Source organism: Grampus griseus (genome assembly GCF_964374135.1).
Source record: "Grampus griseus genome assembly, chromosome: 3".
Taxonomy (NCBI): domain Eukaryota; kingdom Metazoa; phylum Chordata; class Mammalia; order Artiodactyla; family Delphinidae; genus Grampus; species Grampus griseus.
Genome location: NC_139019.1, coordinates 81,192,908 through 81,211,825, shown reverse-complemented (window position 1 = coordinate 81,211,825; position 18,918 = coordinate 81,192,908). Strand labels below are relative to the sequence as shown.

The following is an 18,918-nucleotide window of genomic DNA, read 5'->3' as shown; positions in this document are numbered from 1 at the left end:
GATCACACTGAAGACTTATGTCCACTACTTTCCTTTCCCATTCCCTGTTCCAACAGTACTGATCTACCCCAAAGCTCCTGCATTTTATTCCTCTCTGTGTATATATACTCTTTCCTGTGCTTGCAGTGTTCTACCCTCCCTCTGCCTGGCTTACCCCTTAGCTTTGCAAACCCCAGTTTATGTGTGCCCTTTCCTAGGAAACTCACCTTCCTTGCTCCCCAAGACTTAAACACTCTATCTGCTTCCATCCAGTAGCTTACCCAGATACACGATATGTACTTCAAATGCTGCTGTTAGTTCATGGTGCCATATTGCAACTTATTTTTATTTATTTATTTTTCACAATCTGTCCCCCTCTGAGTGCGTGATCTTTCTGTCCGGTTAGATGCTGTATTTTATTCATCTCTATGTTCCCATGCCCACATGTATTTTCTGGCCCATAGTAATTGCTTAAGAAATGTTGGATGAATTTAATTAAGTGATACATATTACTCCATCAGCAGCAGCAGGTAATGTTTTATTTGAAATCCAGAATATATTTGTTTACTGCTTAAAAATCAAAAGTTAACCTAGAGAAGTTAGCATCCTAACCATGCATTGCCCACCCCCTCCGCACCCCAGTACCCTTTTCACTTAAATAAGAAGCTGTTTTATTCTTGCAGTTTCTGCTAATTGAGAAGGCAGTGTGATTGAGCTGCATTAATGCAAGTGGGATTTGCCTAGACATCAATAAACTCGAAACGCTCCCGGTAGGCCACTTGTAGTGTCAATAAATGTTCATAATTACTTGCTCCTTTGAGTATTTTAGACCCAACCTCCTATTCGCTCTGCTGTGAGCAGAGACCTGAGAGGTTCTTAACTTTCTACATCTTAGGGGAAGAATGTCAAACATTGCCAGGGCTCTCGGGTTTTCAAGCAAAGGTGTTGGCTGTTATCCTTGTTATTTTAAGCTGTCAAGGGACTGGAAATTGGAACAGCCACTCTTGCGCCCCTCCAGCAGAGGACTGGGGGTGAACCTCACCGTTTCTGGGTTTAGGAAGGTGTAAACCCCAGGGGCCAAGAGTGGATGACAGCTGGAGACACCGCTCAACCTGAAAGAACAAGAAAATGAATTGAGAGGCTCTGGGGGAAGGGGTGGAGGTGAAGAGCTTGGGACCTGCTCAAATAGATGGGGGAAATCCTGGCTTCCAGGCACTATGTCACCCGAGGAGTGGCTCCCGACCCACCTCCACCACCCCTCAGTAAAAGCCAAGCCAAGGCATGGTACAACCTGAGTTGCAAGCTTCTCCCTGGGTGAGGGCGGAGATTCAAGACTTGGAGAAGGTCTCTGAAAACTAGAACCTAGGACGGGAAAAGTGCCCCTGCCACACAGTACAATAGAAGTAAAAACAAAGAGTAAAGGGGAGGAGAGGGTGAAAATCAGGCTAAATGCACATTACTAAGACTTTCAGAGAAAAGCTGGCTCTTCCATTTTTTTCCTTCTTTTCTTCCTTCCTCTCTTCCTTCATTTCTTTTCTCCTTCCTTCCTTCGTGTGTGTGTGTGTGTGTGTGTGTGTGTGTGTGTGTGTTGTGTGTGTGTGTGTATAGGTGTACTTGCATTTGAAAAGGAGGTCCTACTTTTCTCAGAATCCTGTCTCTCAGCAGGGAAGTTCAAGTGGGATTGGAGTCTTGACTCCTGCGTGAGGAGTTTCCAAATGGCAATGAACGAGTCACATAAATATCCATGAAGTTCCTAATGACACCTCTGTCATCAGTTGTTTCCTGCAGAATCCTGAGTCGGGGTCGTCATCCACCACCCACGCTGAGTGGGCGATCGGCTGATCTGCTCGCGTGTGTATTTGTACTTTCCGGATTGAGCGGTGCACGGAATATAAACTCCTTCCCTATCCCTCCCCGCATTCACTCCACTTAAGAGGGCGTGCGTGTGTGTGTGTGCGTGCGCGCGCGCGCGTGTGTGTATATTTAGCAAAGACGCTTGGAAGAAAGTACCCCTCTTACTACCCACCACCAGCTCTATCCGATAGAGCAGGCGTCTCCGATCTGTCCCCAGCTGAGGTGTCCTCTCCACGCTGATACGGACTATCTCGGTGCTTCCTTGTCCACAGAGCTAACGCTTTGGTGTCCCGAGAGGGCGACCTGACTTCTTAGTGAGCTGCTCTCTTCCCACGGTGTGCGAGCACTGGTGCGTGCGTGTGTGTGTGCGTGTGTTTGTACACGACTGTGGGCTTGTGAGCTTCCTCTCTCTGCACAGTTCAGGCAAGGCCGGCGACGTTACTCTCCAAGCAGCCGCCAGCGACGAAAGGCAACAGCAGCCTCCGCCCCTGAGTCCCGTGATTGGCTGGTTTTGTTCATCATTTCCATGCTAGGAAAAGGGAAGGGCCAGTGACGCCCCCGAACCCGGCTGCAGAAGCGGCCGCCACCTCCAATGTACAAGGTGTCTCTTCGGAAAAAAATCTGAGCCCCAGGGAGGCGGCGAGGAGCGACCGGGTTAGGGCTGGCGGGAACCGCGAGAGAGTGCGCTGGGCAGCGCTCGAGGACCAGCGGGAGCTTGGCCGCAGAGGACCCTCGAGACCTGCTTCTGAGATCCCAGCTCCACGCTCTCCTCCCATTTTACAGATCCTCCCCCCCTCCCCGCGACTACATCTCCCCAAAACGGAGCCTTTATATGAAAAGAAGGTGAGGGAGCTGGGGCAACCAGGACTTTCCCGGGCACCCAAGATGCGCTCCATTAGGAAGAGGTGGACGATCTGCACGATAAGTCTGCTCCTGATCTTTTATAAAACAAAAGAAATAGCAAGAACTGAGGAGCACCAGGAGACGCAACTCATCGGGTAAATGCAAAGCTTCATTTTAGGATATGATAAAAAGTCAAGCCATAAATGAAATGTGAATATAGACGACAGAGTGAGGGTTGGGGTAGTATTTGTGTTGATGTCAGCTTGTGAGTGTTTAGTCTCGTGAATTAAATAACAAAGGCTGTTGTTGAGGTGTGTGTGATTCTCTACAGCGGGTTCTCAGTACGAGTTCAACTTGCCCTGTGCGGTGATAGTGACAGTTGTGTTGGTGCTGGGGCTCGCACGCCAAAGAAGTCACTGCAGAAGTGTCAACAAAGAATGGGTGCCCTTGTCCTTTTAGTCCCAGGGTAGAACTCAATCTAGATGTCTTTATTCACCATCTGGTTGCCCTTCCTTCTTTCTCTGCCCTATCACTCTAGGGAGGTACTAGAGAAAGCTGGCTTCCTGAAAGGCTGAAGTTAAAGCTCAGAAAGCAGGAAATGTGTCTCCTCTGTTTCTTTACAATTCTTTGTTGTCGGGTAGATCTGTGTATCATAATTTGATTAGAAACTCCAGGTCAAACAACTATACTTCCTTATTTGCTGTCCGTGGGTAAAACCCATGGGCGTCATGGTTACAGTTTTGGAAACTGGGTGCTGTAGCTTCACACAGACTATATTTCTGCTCTTTAGTTTGTCTAGATGAGTTCAGAATCTTCCTCCACCCCAGTAAGTTCTCTAAATATCACACTTCCTTCCTCCCTCCCCCCTGGCCTCTGTGTCTTTGAAGTTTACCCAGGAGGTGGTGGCAACTTTGTGTTGCTTACATAGCTTGGAAGCGTTTTCTGAGGATGTGAACCTGGTTGTCAACTCTGTTCAAAGTCCTGTTTCGGAAATCCTGCCTCATCCGGAGGCGTCTGCTATCGCTATCGGAAACTCCACACTGGCAGAGATGCCAGCCTGGTTTTTATTTTCCCTAAGATTTATGAAAACCAAGATAGAACCCTTGCCGTTGGGGCGGGTGGGGTCGGGGGTGGGCGGTGGACAGGACTGCTAAAACGTGTGCGCGCGTGCACACACACACAAACTTAATGCACTCCGTTACTTAATATTCCTGCTCCTCCCTAAGTAATGAGAATTTAAGTCAGCAAGACGCCGGCTTAAATTTACAGAAGAAATTGTTATTTTATAGAAAATTAACATAGAAGTACAGTCGAAAGCGACTGGAAGAGAATGAAAAAGCTAATGAGGGATGGGCTGGCTGATTGTTATTCATCAACAAATCTCTAAATGGTCTATGTTGGGGGGAAAAACGCCGAACTGTATGATGTTAACACAGGGAGTGGGTGGGTTGAAAATTCAGCCTAGCTCGATTGTCAGAAAAGAAGGACTCTGGGCGGGGGTGTGGGCACCCCCGGTAGAGACCTGTGCTTCCCAGGCAGACAAAGGGGTCTTCAGGAAGGTGGTGAACCGGCGCGTGGGGGAGAGGCGGAGGCTGGGGCGTGGGGGTCGAGGCTCTTTGTTCCCTTCCCGGCTGGTGGGCTCCGAAGATATGCCTGAGCCCAGACAAAGCGGCCAAGCCTCGCCAGGACTCTGAGGTTCGGGCCCTTGGCTGGCAACCCTGGAGAGCGAGAGTGGGAGGGACGAGGCAGGCGAGAGGAGGCGCCACACGCCACCCAGGCGTCCTCTCCGGGCCTCCCTTAGCCGCCGGCAGGAAGGAGGAGCGTATCCCGAGTACTCCGGGTCAAATAACCGACCTGGGATGCGCCTCATTTCCCGGGCGACGTTCCTCCCGTGGCCTTTCCTGGACGCCGCCGGCCGGTGGGCGCTGCCCAGGGCGCCGAGGAGGAGTAGGAGGCGGGCGCAGGCAGGGGCGCGGCGGTCGGGCCAGCTGGGGGTGAGGGGATTCTCTTGCACCTTTTTCGGGCTGAGCCTGCTTTCCCTGCTCCTTCGAGATTGCGCGGGGTGGGCGCGGGTTCATCAAACAGAAGAAGTGCGCGGCGGAGCAACTGCTGCTCTGCGAGAGCTGGCCGCGGGGGTGGAAGAATGAGTGAGGAGACGCGGAAGCCTTTACTGCAGGAATCAGGCCCCCTTTAAAAATAAAAATAATAATAATAACTGCTGCTCAGTCGGCAACCGGGCTCCTCCTTCCTAATTAAATCCCGCAATTACGGCCGTGCAGGCGAGACAGCGCGCGTCTCCCGGTGCCCCGCAGCGTCGAGGCGGCCGCCGCCAGCTCTTCCCTGAGCCCTTGGGGTTGGCGCTGCCGGGGGCAACGTGAGGACAGGTATTCCCCCTGAGCGCTGTTTCGCTTTTCCCTCACATGAAACGTTCAGAGGAAAAGCTTGTGATACCAGTTTATAATTTCGTTTCAACTCCAGAATAGTGCTTCTGGTGGAGGAGTTGACTCATCAAACGGCCTTCTTCTCCTTGACTCTCTTTCTACCCAAGCCACGTGGAGGGACTCGTTTTGAGATGAGTAAACTAGAGTGGCGGTTTGGCCTCAGAACCCAGGCCAGTCATCAGCAGTGAGGTAAACGGCAGTCCCTGACCTTTTGGGGGACACTGCGTGCCTTGCCAGTGGGCGGCGGATTCAATTCTTAGAACATCCTCCTAGATTCATATTTAGCTTCCCTGCTACCATTTTGCAATAGGCAGCAGTTTCTTTATCTATTCGACCTGCCTCTGTTTTAACACTGGAGGCCCCATCTAGAGTCAGTGTAACAAGGTTCTTGTATGCAGTATGGAGCAGTCATTCCACAGAGAAGGAAAAAGAACAGCAGCCCAGCTTTCCTACCAACCATCCACATTCTCGTTTCTCCAGAGGAATATTAGCAGCATATTTGTAATATGGAATTATTGGAGAATAGGTCAAGTAATAATTGGACATTTAAAACTGTTTCCTTCGAAGCTAACCTATCAATTGCCTGGTCTGTTGACTAGTGAAGTTTAACTGAAAGGGCATTAGGGGTATGAAGTGGTCTATTCTTAATTGATATTTTTTTCTTAATGGGAAAAATGGCACTTGTCTCACAACTGGCCTGTAATTTTACTGGCTCTGTGTGCTCTTTGGTATAATTAGAAATATGTTAACTTAAGGGTCCTACAGGTAAAAATATGTGGGTATACGCATTTAATGAAATAATGTATTTGAAAGTGTAACAAACTTTAATACCAAATAGACATTTGCTTTGATTATTATTCCTTAAAACTTGCTACATACTGTTTTCCTGGGTGACTTTAAATGACACTTTAACTTACTTTCCTTACTATCTACAGATTTCATTTTTAATTTGACTGTGTACTTTAGGTTGTCTCACTAGATGATCAGCAGTATTAGTTCTGAAACTTATGATAGAAGTGACAGTGGAGATAAGCATTCATACTTAGAGTATTATCACTGTTAGCAATGGTAGTTCCAGTTTGTTCTAGGGTGGAAACACACTCTTGTAACTCAGGAAACCAGAATCTGCATGTTACTTCATATGTTATATTTGGAATTCTACTAAAAGCCATAGGCTGTAAGTTAAGGTAGTACATCGCATCTTTATTTTTAGTTGTTTGGCACTTAGGGAATGAAAACACAGAATTGCCTGCTGTTTGTGTTCAGGCTTAATTTGATGCAAGTTCTTTTCATTTAAATGACTTAAATTTTTATATTAAAGAGAAAGTTTAACCTAAGGGAACACATTCATTCCAAAGCCAAGTCAAGAAGAGCTTACAGTGGGGTTCATTGCAGGGCTTTTGGGGACCTAATTTCATGAACGAAAATTAATCTTGTGCGTTATGTACTTCAGAATTAATAGAATAAATTGTAGTGATGCCTGGCAACTCATATTTCAAAGAAAAATATTTGTAAAGACTAGTAATATAACTGCTGATTAGCTTCTGTCACTGGTATCGCATAGATGACCATCTAACTGGGTTTTTCTTAGCTCGATATAAGCAGGGATACTTTATAATATATATTGCTTTATTTCTTTTATATGTTGTGTAATTATCCCTTTAGAAGTACGTGTTGAATCTTCCTGTATACAGCCCCATCAGAGAAATGTTTTCAGTGCAGCTGTTTAGCACTCGTCTCTGATCTGGGATGAGAAACTAGTAGGGGGTGGCAACATCCTTCATGCCTTGCATTCACAGGAAGGAAAAGCCTATTCCAGACGGAGTACTACCAAGGTCACAAGCAGAAAAACCCCTTGGGACTCATTTAACCTTATACAAAGAAATTTGCTCCAGAGCCTCAGGTTGCTGGCAGCCTGGCCTTCTCACACATGAATTCCATTGACTTCAAGAAGTGTGACTAGTTGTAAGCTATTTTCATTCAAAATTCTTTCCAGTGGTAAAAGTCTGAAATTTGACTTATCACCAGTTCAAAGAGCAGAGTAATGTGGTAGCATTTCATTAATATAAAACTGATTTAAACTTTTAAAGCACTTTTTTTTAAATCTTAGAGGTTCTGAAAAGCCTCCATACAATATCATAGCAATCATTCTGCCTTATAAAAATGTATCTTTATCTACCTGTCAGTAAAGCAATCTCCCACAGATATTTAAAATGCCAGCTTACTTCTTCTGTAAAAGTTTATTGGTGGTGAAAATAATTATTTTAATTGTAGCAATCTGTGGTTAGAAAAAGATGATATTGACAGGACAGTTAGTTATTAACAAGATGAAGATGGGGAAGGTCCCTACCCCTAGAAATGGTGAGAGTTTGTGTCCATACTCTTGAAGGCGTATCTCCAAAAGTGTGAAGGTTAACTCCGTATATCCACATTTTCATTCATATGTAATAGTTATTATCATTAGACGTGTAATATAAAAATTGACTCGGGGCTACTGAGTAGTAATTGCACCCTATGTTTCCTTGCATCCTAAATGACCTCTATAAAATGACTATGATTAGCCATGCATAGGCATGCAAGTGTATCATTTTCATCAGTAGGACAGTTTAAAATATTAATTTTTATAGAGTTCTAAATTTCACAGGGAGTAGTTGCATTTGATGCTTTGAGTTGCTTCAAATTGGAACTACATGTTTAAAAAAGAATGCAAACCAAAATACCAAACTATCAGCCTCCAATTACAGAATTCATCTAGCAGCTGTTGCACAGGCAATGTTTCCATTGATAGTAGGGGAGGATTGCCTACATAATAAACACAGATTTAGACTTTGTGACTGAGCAAATAGTCGTGTTACTTTTTTTTTTTTTTTTTTTTTAATTTTCGGTACGCGGGCCTCTCACTGTTGTGGCCTCTCCCGTTGCGGAGCACAGGCTCCGGACTCACAGGCTCAGTGGCCATGGCTCACGGGCCCAGCCGCTCCGCGGCATGTGGGATCTTCCCGGACCGGGACACGAACCCACGTCCCCTGCATCGGCAGGCGGACTCTCAACCACTGCGCCACCAGGGAAGCCCTAGTCATGTTACTTTTTAACTATGTTTTTGAGATTCTAAAAAATTGAGGTGACATGTAATGAAATACAGATATTGAAAGGGCTATGCCTAGAGAGGTGGCTTTTTTATTCTCTGAATCCGGGTTTACTTGTATAAAGTACCAAGGAATAGTCTACTGAACAATGAAGAGGTTCATCTATAAAGGTACTAATGGTATAAATGCGATCATAGGTGTCTGTCACCTACCACCAACACCCCTGCTAGTAGCATGCAGCATGATATACTTGCCTATTGCTATTAATTGGTGGGGATAGCATAGTTAATTATTTGATATAACAGAAAATACCAGTAATAATGGCTACTGAATGAGTTTTCCCCCCATTGCAATCTCTATCTCCCCACCACCAACTATCAGGGAAGCATCTCATTGTTGAGATGTTTTGAGACCAATGTAATTTTAGAATTAGCACTTCAATTGTGTTTTATAAATTACTTTCACGTGCAGAGCTCCACTTCTCACAAAGTCAAAGCATATTAGATAATGTTTTTGCAATTTTCAAGGTAAGGTAAAGTCACGGTGGCTTTACCACCGTGAAAGAGAATATTGTCAAAGGACATATGGGCTAGCAAGTGATAGAATCACAAACATGCCCAGATCACCTGACATTCAAAGACTTCTTACTCCAAAACAAAAGCTCTTTCCATTATGTCTGTATGTCTTCTGTGACAATCTTAGGAGTCACAGTTACCCAGATGCAGGAGAATTGGCCAAACATCCTGTCTCTATTGTTAAGCACAGCAGGGGAGGGAGGGGCTAAAGGGGAACAGAACTGCGATGAGAATTTTTTTCCTGAAATACTACAAAGGTCTTTTCTTTGGATAAAAATAGTTTTATTTCAAAAATAATAAGTAAAATAATAAGTGTAAATGATTCTCCTGATAAAGTCATATTCACCTAATCTTTATAATACCTTTCATCATGCTTACACCTCTTCTTCTAACAGGTAGAAAAAGTTGTATCTACAAGTTGTCACCAGTAATCTAAATCAAATTATGTATTATGCTGTTTATACAAAATGCTTCTTACTTTCACAAAGCTGCCATTGTGATTTGTTTCAGAGATGGTGAGCTGTGTTTGAGTCGATCACTTGTCAATAGTTCGGATAAAATCATTCGAAAGTCTGGCTCTTCAGTCTTCCAGCATTCTCTAGAAGGTTGGAAAATCAATTCCTCTTTGGTCCTAGAGATAAGGTGAGTTTCTTTAATAAGGCATAATAAATTTCATATCATGTTCTAGAATACATTGGGCTTGGCAAACTTATATTGAATGCTTGATTTATAGTTTAAGTATGAATACTTTAGTAAGAATGAACAGGCTGTTAATGTTTCTCACTGAAGGATGTGAAACTATAAAACTGAAATCATTATACAGCCAGAAATATAAGGATGAATATGTGAGTTTTTATTATACTGTCTTTATACTAATGAAATAAAATGTTCGACAGAATCCTAATGTTTAACACACTTTTCTTTATTACTCAGGATGGACGTATATTTTGAGAATTATCTTTAACTTCTCTAAAGTCTTCATACTGATCTTGTGTTTTCTCACACTGGATATAAGTAGAGCCTATTCAACTGCCATTTAGCCAACAATTATAAATAAATTTGACTTATTCTATGAAGGGGTATTTCTATGTGTGCTCCTATAATAAAAGTCTCAATAATTATACCCTAAATAGGTAACAATTAGCAAATAAGGCTTCTAGAGTACAGGTTTATTCTCTGTAAGATTCTGGTATTTTCGCTTAGATAAGCTCTTGAAATCAAACTCAGTGCCTACATATATCCATTATATCTTGTTTTCTTCAATTATAATTCTCTAATAAGAAAGTTAGGGCCAGACCTTCCTAATTATGGAGGAAGCAAGCAGATCATTTTCTCTATAGTTACGTTGCTCTATTGGTTGGTATGTTTAAATCAGCATTTCAGTAAATCAGAACTCTTTAAAAAAGTTCAAGAGAACAGCCGTCCTCTACATAATAAAATCATTGCATTTTTCTAGTATTGGCAAAATGCTAATTACTCCACGATTGGATACGAACACACAGATTTTGTAAGAGTAGGTTAGTGGTTACGAGGGTAAGCTGCTGATCTGCTGGGGTTTCTACCTCCTCACTTCTTGGATCACACGTATGTATAATGTAGATTATAAGCCCCTTTAAGGAAGAGTCTACTACCTTCATCTTTAGAGTATGCATCGCAATTCATAGAATGCATTGCAGCAAAGGCACTCACTACATGTTGAAATATAGTTGAAAGAATGTCTGGAAATTAAAAAGAAATGGGTGCCATGGAAATGCAGGAATGGTTAGACTACTTTGTTTTAAAGCTTTCAAAGTGACTGGAATGGAGACAGGAATCAAACCATGGCAATGTCAAGTGGTGTATGTTTGGCTGTTTTTAGTTTAGGGTGAACTTTGTGTATTTGTAGGCAGAGTGCAAGAACAGTGAGATGAGTAGCGTGTGATGTAGTGCAACTCTGACAGAGTTTATAAGTTGGTGTCTTCTGTGTAGAATATGTTCAGAAAGCAATATTTATTTCAACTGGATGAAAAGAAACTTAAAGCAGTACTAAAAATTAGCAGATTCCTTATAAAAGTACAGATTTTCATATACTCTTAAGAAATTTTAAAATGTGACAACTCTGGACCTGTGTTCCTCCTGAGAACTCTTTGGCCGAAGCCAACACTAACCACGAGCTCTCCAGTTTGACAGTTTTACACCTGGAGCTCCCTTTTCTCATGATACCTACCTAGTGTCTTCCTCACTAACTCATACTCCTATACCCACATTTGAATTTAGAAACCCTGTAAGGGAGGAGATAATTATGAGGAAAAAGCTACAGGATATGGAACTAGATGGGGCCATAAATACAGTGTGGTTGAGTTTAGCACAGAGTAAGGATTTATGTTTCTTAGAAGTAGATTGGAAAGAGAGAAATATGGGTGATTAAAAAAGAAAATATTTGATCTCTGAGGATGCCTAGAAAGAGAACCTTCAAGTTTGAATGATTTGGCAAGAAAGGTGTCAATTATGTAAGGCTCTGTAGATCAGGTAAAGGAAAGTAATGGAAGAAAGTAAAGTAAAGTAAGAAATTGTAACAGTTTAATATATCTAGCCATGCTAAATAATATATCAGATAAAGTCTAATAAATAAATTAAATACATAATTAACAATAGTTTAATCAATATATCTGGCCATGCCTTCCTAGTATGTATGAAAAAATGAATACTATAGATGTGCATGAGGCTATATCTATTGCTATTTTTAAGATATTCAAGCTAAGGGTATTTAACATAAATTGACCCAAGCAATTTATTCTTGCAGCTTTACAAATTAATGAGGGTTGCATTCATATCTTTGAGGGTGATTTATTTTCAATTATAACAGCTAATAATATGAATGAAATGTTAGTACTCTTCATATGGTTCTCCTTAACAGATAAGTAAACAATAAAACAGTGAGCAAATATTGAATAAGACATACAAAGTTGTCACTTCCTTACAAGGAAATAATAATTTGTAAAACCATTACTGTACAATGTACAAACAGTTCATAAAAATTATAATTGCCTATAGCTGTAGTGACTAGTAAGTATCAATCAATTTGACACCTATAATAAAAAATTTAGAATATAAAAATACCTGATTATTGGCTTAGCTTTCTTTCTAAGTCATACTTGAAACTAATCTTAAAGTATTTTGGTTATTTTCCTTTGTTTTTTCCCCACATCTATAGCATTTATGAAGAACCACATTATTTTGTGTCTATGAGTGGGTATGGGCATATTTTACAAGTGTTTTCAAAATTCTACTTTGAAGCTTTTGATTAAGATGTTACAACTAATCATTTTTGATCTTACATGATTGAACTCTGCTTACAAATCTTTCTCATTTAAAAAATCTCATTAAACTTAATAATGCACTTGTGATATTCCTAATAAATTATTTATCTATTTGCATTAAAATGTGAAACAGTCACTGAAGATAAATTGTTTTTCCCTATATTTGTAGACATGATTTTCTTTCTTATTACTGATTCTTCCAGCCCTATATGCACTCTGCCGCTTTCATAAGCACATCAAGAATTGATTCATATATATTCATCAAACAACTGTACCTCTGGGGAGTTGTCTGAGAGAGATGGTTTCATGTATTAGTTCATTGTACTTTGAAAATTCATCAAGATATAGGGAAGTTCATGAATTCCACAGCTAACTTCACAATTAAACTACTTAGCTTGGTTAAAGGCTTGATGTTATTGGTAGTAGTTCTTTATTATTGTAAGCTAAGAAATGATACACTTAAGATGTATCAGATGTTGTGAGTATATCTGTGAACATTGTACTGAGAAATTATCTAGTCATGTCCAACACTTGTGACTTGACTTTTTTCATCTTCGGGTTGTTTCTTTCTTTCCCCTTCATTTTTCATATGTTGGATAGAAACATAAAGAATTACATACAGTACCAGATATGGATGTATAGAAATGTATGAGCTCAGCTACTCATCAGGACCAGAATAAGCACATCATAATTAGTCAGCAAAAATATTTTCAACTCTTAGTGTCATCATATATTGAAGTTCTTAACCAGATAAGGTTTGCAGGTTGACTAAACATAATTGCAAATTTATATGTGCTTCACCTGTCAAAAAGAATTTGCTGTTGCATGCATTGATTTACTTTAGAAAAAGGTCCACATACAATTCAATAGCACACGTCGTGGGTCACACAGCTTGTTAGTCCCAGAGTCAAGCTTCAAAGCCAGGCCTGACTGTGGAGCCAGAGCTCTTATTATGAGATAAATCTTCTGGAAGACTATTGTTTAATACTAAAAATGAATACTATTAAAATGCATCTTTATGAAGTACAGAGAAGTTGACTTTTTTGCTCTAAAATAATATAAGATAGTATTCATCCAATATTACCAAATGCTGGGCCAAATATCAAATGTCTGTCTGAGGTGTAAACTAAAAAGTGCTTTCTTCAAGCTTTTTTGAGACAATTTTGCCTTTTCATTTGGTTGTGCTCAGGGTTTTTCTTTTAATACTAACTAGAATATTTTTCCTATAACAGCTAAGACCCTTAGCTCAGAAGCCCTAATAAGCTATAGGTTATGTTTTTTTCAGAGCTTCGAGGCATATTGCCTTGCAGAAATAATCTCTTGAGACAAAAAATTGTGTTCTGTCTGCTTTTTGTAGGCATAATGAAACACTTGGCATTTCTTAAACTTTTTTTTTTTCTTTTTAGTAAACTATGTCAGTAACAACTGAACTGATTCACTGATTTTTGTCTGGAGTCAAAAGTTTGCAAAAACTGATTCCTAATATATGTATCACTACCTAATTTGTTTCTCAACTTGAGATGCATTCCAGCTGTAAGATTTGCCTCACAATACTTGCTGATGGAGTCAACAATGTCATTTAGATTAAATTTTAGTTGCCACAGCACATGTGCTTGTTGTTGACAGGAAACCTACAGAGAAGAAAGAGTGGCACCTGGTGATAGGTTAGCTATATGTAACATTTCACAAGTGAAAACAATGTTTAGAAAATTAATTCCCCAGGACTCTGCAGCTGCTATTTCAAGTGGTGGGTGATGTTGAAAGGGAAGTTCTACTTGAAAATTCAGCTGAAAAGTTTCTGTATAGAATCTATTCCTGTCAGTTTCACAGTCTAAACCAGTCTTTCAGTTTAAGCCAGCATTGCCTAACAAAAAATATAATCTTTATGACTAATTTTTTAGTCTTACCAAAAGTGAAGCATATTTCCTGATTTCTATCAGTTATCTTTATCGTTAAAACAGTTGCTGAACTTAGGTGTTCGCTTTTCGAATAGGGTTTCAAAAGTTACATTATGCTTAACAGAATGACAGAGACCTGTAAGGAATCTTTTGTTGTTACTGTTCTTTTAAGTCACACACAAAAAACACAATCCTCTGCTTTAAAAATCTGGTAGTAACTCAACCACATATTACAAAAACTTATTCTGGTACAGCCTGCATATTAAACATCGGCTTTTGTTGATTCATGCTTCCTTAGAGCCCAGAAGTTAGAGTTTTCTTTCTATCTCTCTCATTCTAAAGTAATTTTGTTTAACTTGCTGTTTTCATTTATATCAAGTACCTTTTGAGCAAAGCGTATATATTCTCCTTGGTAGTACTTAACGTGTTGTTTCAGTTCAGCATAAGTACAAGAGTTTTTCAGGCTTCCAGTGATATTTAGTTAATTACATTTAAGCACTAGTTTTCTTCTTTGTTTTTTTTTTTAATAGATTTACAGTATGAACAACAGTTAGACTTAGCAAATCCATAGGAACTTTTACAGTCCATTAAATCTATAATCTAAAAATACCTACAGCCTACTAGGGAGAAAAAAAAAACTAACTTTACTGTTACCAGAAAATATTAAGCATTTTATCAATATATTCACTCATAGTAATTATTTTCAGTCTTTCTTGCATCCTACACCAGGAATCTTAGCTCAGATAGTTTTCCATGTATAGATTTAAGCCCTAAAATAGAAACAAAAGTTTGGTTCAATGCAGGATAAAGAACAAACTAGAGACATTCAAGGTCCCCCCACCCTTTTCAGTTTAAAAAAGCAAATTCAACACTAACAATTGTTCTGAGTTTTCTCTAAGAAACTTACATTTTTATATTTTGATTAGACTGGGTGAATTGGTATTTTGTATTCTGTCTTGGAAAATACTTTTACTATTTTTTACTGCTTCCATTTAAAAAGTAAACTGTTGAGCCTGTAAGACATCATTGGAGTAATACATACAGTAGTATCATCTGTACTTAATAATTATTTATCACATTAAGCATTATTTTCTTCCTGAACTCTTACAGTCCACTTTTTAAATATCAATTTTCCCTAAGAATGAATAAATTAAAGGTGTTCTCTTATACTCAGATTTAGAAGACATATGTTTGAAAATATTTTTGCTGCTAACTTTCTATAACACAGCAAAGGTTCTGTGATTGCAAAGTCCCTCTTGCTATCAGTTGACAAGCGTTTAAGTGTTAACTTTATGAGTAAGGGGATTTTCCGTTTTGGATTTCCAAGCTAAAGAGTCTTCTCTGAAATCTGGACCTCTATTCACTTCATGCTTGCAAACATGCCACTACTTGTGAGTGGCATCTTCAAATACTTACAGCAACCCCTTTAAATTATGTTCAAAGGAAAATAACACCATCTAGTTTGGCGATCTGACCACATCCGTGCAGTCTTCATTTTAGAGTCAAGCTTGTCATTTTCACAGGAAATGAAAAAAATTTTTTTGTTGAAATACAGGTGTCAGGCATTATTTAATTTTTTCACCAAACGAGTAAGTGGTAGTTAATTTGTACAAAAGTTGATTGCTGCTCTTGGTGCTAGCTGTTAACTTTTGTGAAGAATCACATGTGCTTAACATAATGAAAGAGTTCTCAATTTTCTGCAATTCATATGCTCTATGGCTGCTGATTTCACCAGCAATTCTCTTCTTATGTAGTCTGTACTTTGTTAAGATTATTATAATGCCTGATAATTTCTATTAATTTTAAAATTTCATTTGTAGGGCATTTATATAGATTTTGCTGTACAAATTTTACTCCTTGCAAACCTGAAATTCCAAACATTTGAGAAAAAAAATTGTTTTTTTTTTTCTTCTGCGGTGTGTGGGCCTCTCACTGTTGTGGCCTCTCTCATTGCGGAGCACAGGCTCCGGACATGCAGGCTCAGCGGCCATGGCTCACGGGCCCAGCTGCTTCATGGCATGTGGGATCTTCCCGGACTGGGGCACGAACCCGTGTCCCCTGAATCGGCAGGCGGACTCTCAACCACTGCACCACCAGGGAAGCCCGAGAAAAAAATTTTTTAAATGGTCTCTTTTTCAGAGAGTTGATGGGTGTATTCCTTGTGTATAAAATCTAGCCAAATAAAGTATTCAATCATCTGGTTTCCTAATTAGATCACACGTTAAAGTGGGACCTATTTAAAGCAAACCAAAATAAAGAAAACAAAAAGAAAGATGAGTTAGTTATTTTACATCCCTCCTTGCTAGTCATGCTTCTGGTTTATGAGTATGATTTGGGGAATTGCCCTTTTGATGGAGTGATAGGAAGAGATCATATTTTGTGCGTAATAATAAAATTTATAAATAGTGATGGAGCTTAAACAATAATAGCATTAGAGGAAAATGTCTATCTATCATGAATGTTATAATAATGACATTGTTTTGAGCATTCTGAAAATTCAAGCTTGCCGTTAAGAGCACTTCAGTAAGTATTATCCAACTTCCAACCGAGAAGACTGCTTTCTCAGATTACTTCTGGGTGGTATATGTTTGGTAGCATGAGGATCAAGCAATCCCAAACTTTTGTAAGCCAGATTCATAGATTTCTTTGTCAATATAATTCTCTCAAAAACTTACTAGGCTCCTGAGCTATTTCTTTGGAGTTTGTTCCTGGTATGAATAACCCCACCTAAAGATTGCTTCTGAACACAGTTCTTTAGCCTTCGGATTCTCCCCTAATTATTCTGACCTAACCCTCCTTTTCTACAGTTTATTGGCAGCTACTCTTAAAACGTTTGAATCTATAGACTTAGGGGAGAAGACAATATCCTTCTTGCTGCTGGCGTGGCTCTGATTTATAGTTGTATCTCTTGCTAATTGTATTATTGGAGTCATTTAGGAGGTCCCAGTTACTGGACTCTCACACAGTTTAGATTATAGGCCGTTGCCAGAGATATTCTCCTCCACTCAACTTTCAACTTGGGTATTTCATATCTGACTTTGCCTCTTAGTTCCTTGCTAAAATGGGTAACCAACATAAAACAACATACTAGCACCTTTTAACCAATTATCCAAGAGCAACAAGCTTATTACATATAGGGTATGACTCCTAAGTTATTGTAGACCACAGTTTTATAAGGTGCTATTCTGTATCATGCCAAGAGTCACCAGCTTTCCAGGCAGCCATATCTATTTTCTTATTTTCCATCATCTAACTTAATATGTGCATATATGTGTATGTAGTATCTCATATCTTTTATCAGATTCTTTATTAGTTATGGGATAGGCTAAGCTTCCATAAAAAAGGAGACTTTAAAATACAGTGAATCAAACAAATCAGAAGTTTATTTCTTTCTCCTATAGTGATGCACTTGATCCGCTCATATCCTGTTTAAGAAAACCAATTCATGTGACCACACCCAGCTTCACTTGGGTTTGGAAACTTGGAAATGTTCTAGCTGAGCATCAGTGTGGCCAAGTAAAACTTAGAAGATTCAAATAGGAAAAGAAAGAAGGGAAGAAAGAACACTGAGGAACAGTTAGCTATCTCTGCCCTTCAAGGTCCAATGTTCTATCTGTCCATCTTTTCCTCTAATATAGCCATCTTATTTCCTGGATCCTTGAGCTTGGAAGAAAACTTTCATATATATGTATATGTATATGTATATGTGTGTATATATATATATATATATATATATATACACACACATATACACATATATACACATATATATATAGTGCTGTAGTTTAACTTTACTTCAAATAATTATAATATACACATGATTTCGATAAATGTTAATAATTTTATTAGAAAATTCAATCCTTTTAATAGAGTTAACTAAATTATAATTCTAAACAATTTCAAGTTTTTCTATTCACCTTAACTAGACAACACTGAACAAAATAGATGATTATGGATAATTAAGGCTGGCAGAATACTGTCTAGCTAAGGAAAGTCAAGTCATGGCAATAGTATTTCATTTAATAAACTGTTCTATAAATTTTGATAGGGGGCCTTTTTCACTCCACAGATAGGTGTGTATACTATATATCTATTTACAAAATCATTGAAAAACTATGTACAAATGACGTTTTAAAAATATATTTTATTTCCTTTAGAATCTACTTAATTGGTTGGTTTAGTTACCACCTGAATATTAAAGTTTAGTGATTTACCAATTTATATCTTATCATATGTTACTTTGTAAATGATATTACCAGTCCTTGGACATGTTGTCATTAATGGAAAACTTTGCTTGTATCTCAAATATAGGAAGAACATTCTTCGTTTCCTAGATGCAGAACGAGATGTCTCAGTGGTCAAGAGCAGTTTTAAGCCTGGTGATGTCATACACTATGTGCTGGACAGACGCCGGACACTAAATATTTCTCAGGATCTGCATAGCCTCCTACCTGAAGTTTCACCAATGAAAAATCGAAGATTTAAGACCTGTGCAGTTGTTGGAAATTCTGGCATTCTACTAGATAGTGAATGTGGAAAAGAGATTGACAGTCACAATTTTGTAATAAGGTGAGCTTTCTTTTGTTCCTAAAGATTGTAATTTCTTCAAAGACCCTTTATTTAGGAGTAGAACACTGGCAGAAATGTTTAAATCTAATATTAATATTATGAATTATTGAAATCTCAAACAAATATTTATCTTTTATGTCTTTATTTGTGTAGTATCCAAATTTACACTTATCCTGGAATGTAAAATTAAAATTATTATATCATTGAAAGAAAAGATGATCTCATAGCAGTAAGATTCACACCAGCTTTCCTTTTTGGCCAAATGACAATTTTATTAAATATAATACACAGAAAAACTATTTTATTCACTAATAGAAATAATTATTTATTTCTATTAGTGAATGAATTAATTCACTTAATTAATTACATTCATA

General features: G+C 39.1%; 1 protein-coding gene across 1 annotated transcript in view; it reads left to right on the top strand.

Annotated features, from left to right (window-relative positions):
* Positions 1-2,469: 2,469 nt before the first annotated feature.
* The window catches only part of ST8SIA4 (ST8 alpha-N-acetyl-neuraminide alpha-2,8-sialyltransferase 4), a 100,146-nt gene continuing 83,697 nt past the window's right edge, over positions 2,470-18,918 (top strand). Inside the window, exons 1-3 of the mRNA XM_082652077.1 lie at positions 2,470-2,831; positions 9,289-9,420; positions 18,287-18,544. Coding sequence (XP_082508203.1) covers positions 2,719-2,831; positions 9,289-9,420; positions 18,287-18,544 — 503 coding nt within the window. The 5' untranslated portion in view covers positions 2,470-2,718. The remainder of the gene's footprint in view (positions 2,832-9,288; positions 9,421-18,286; positions 18,545-18,918) is intronic.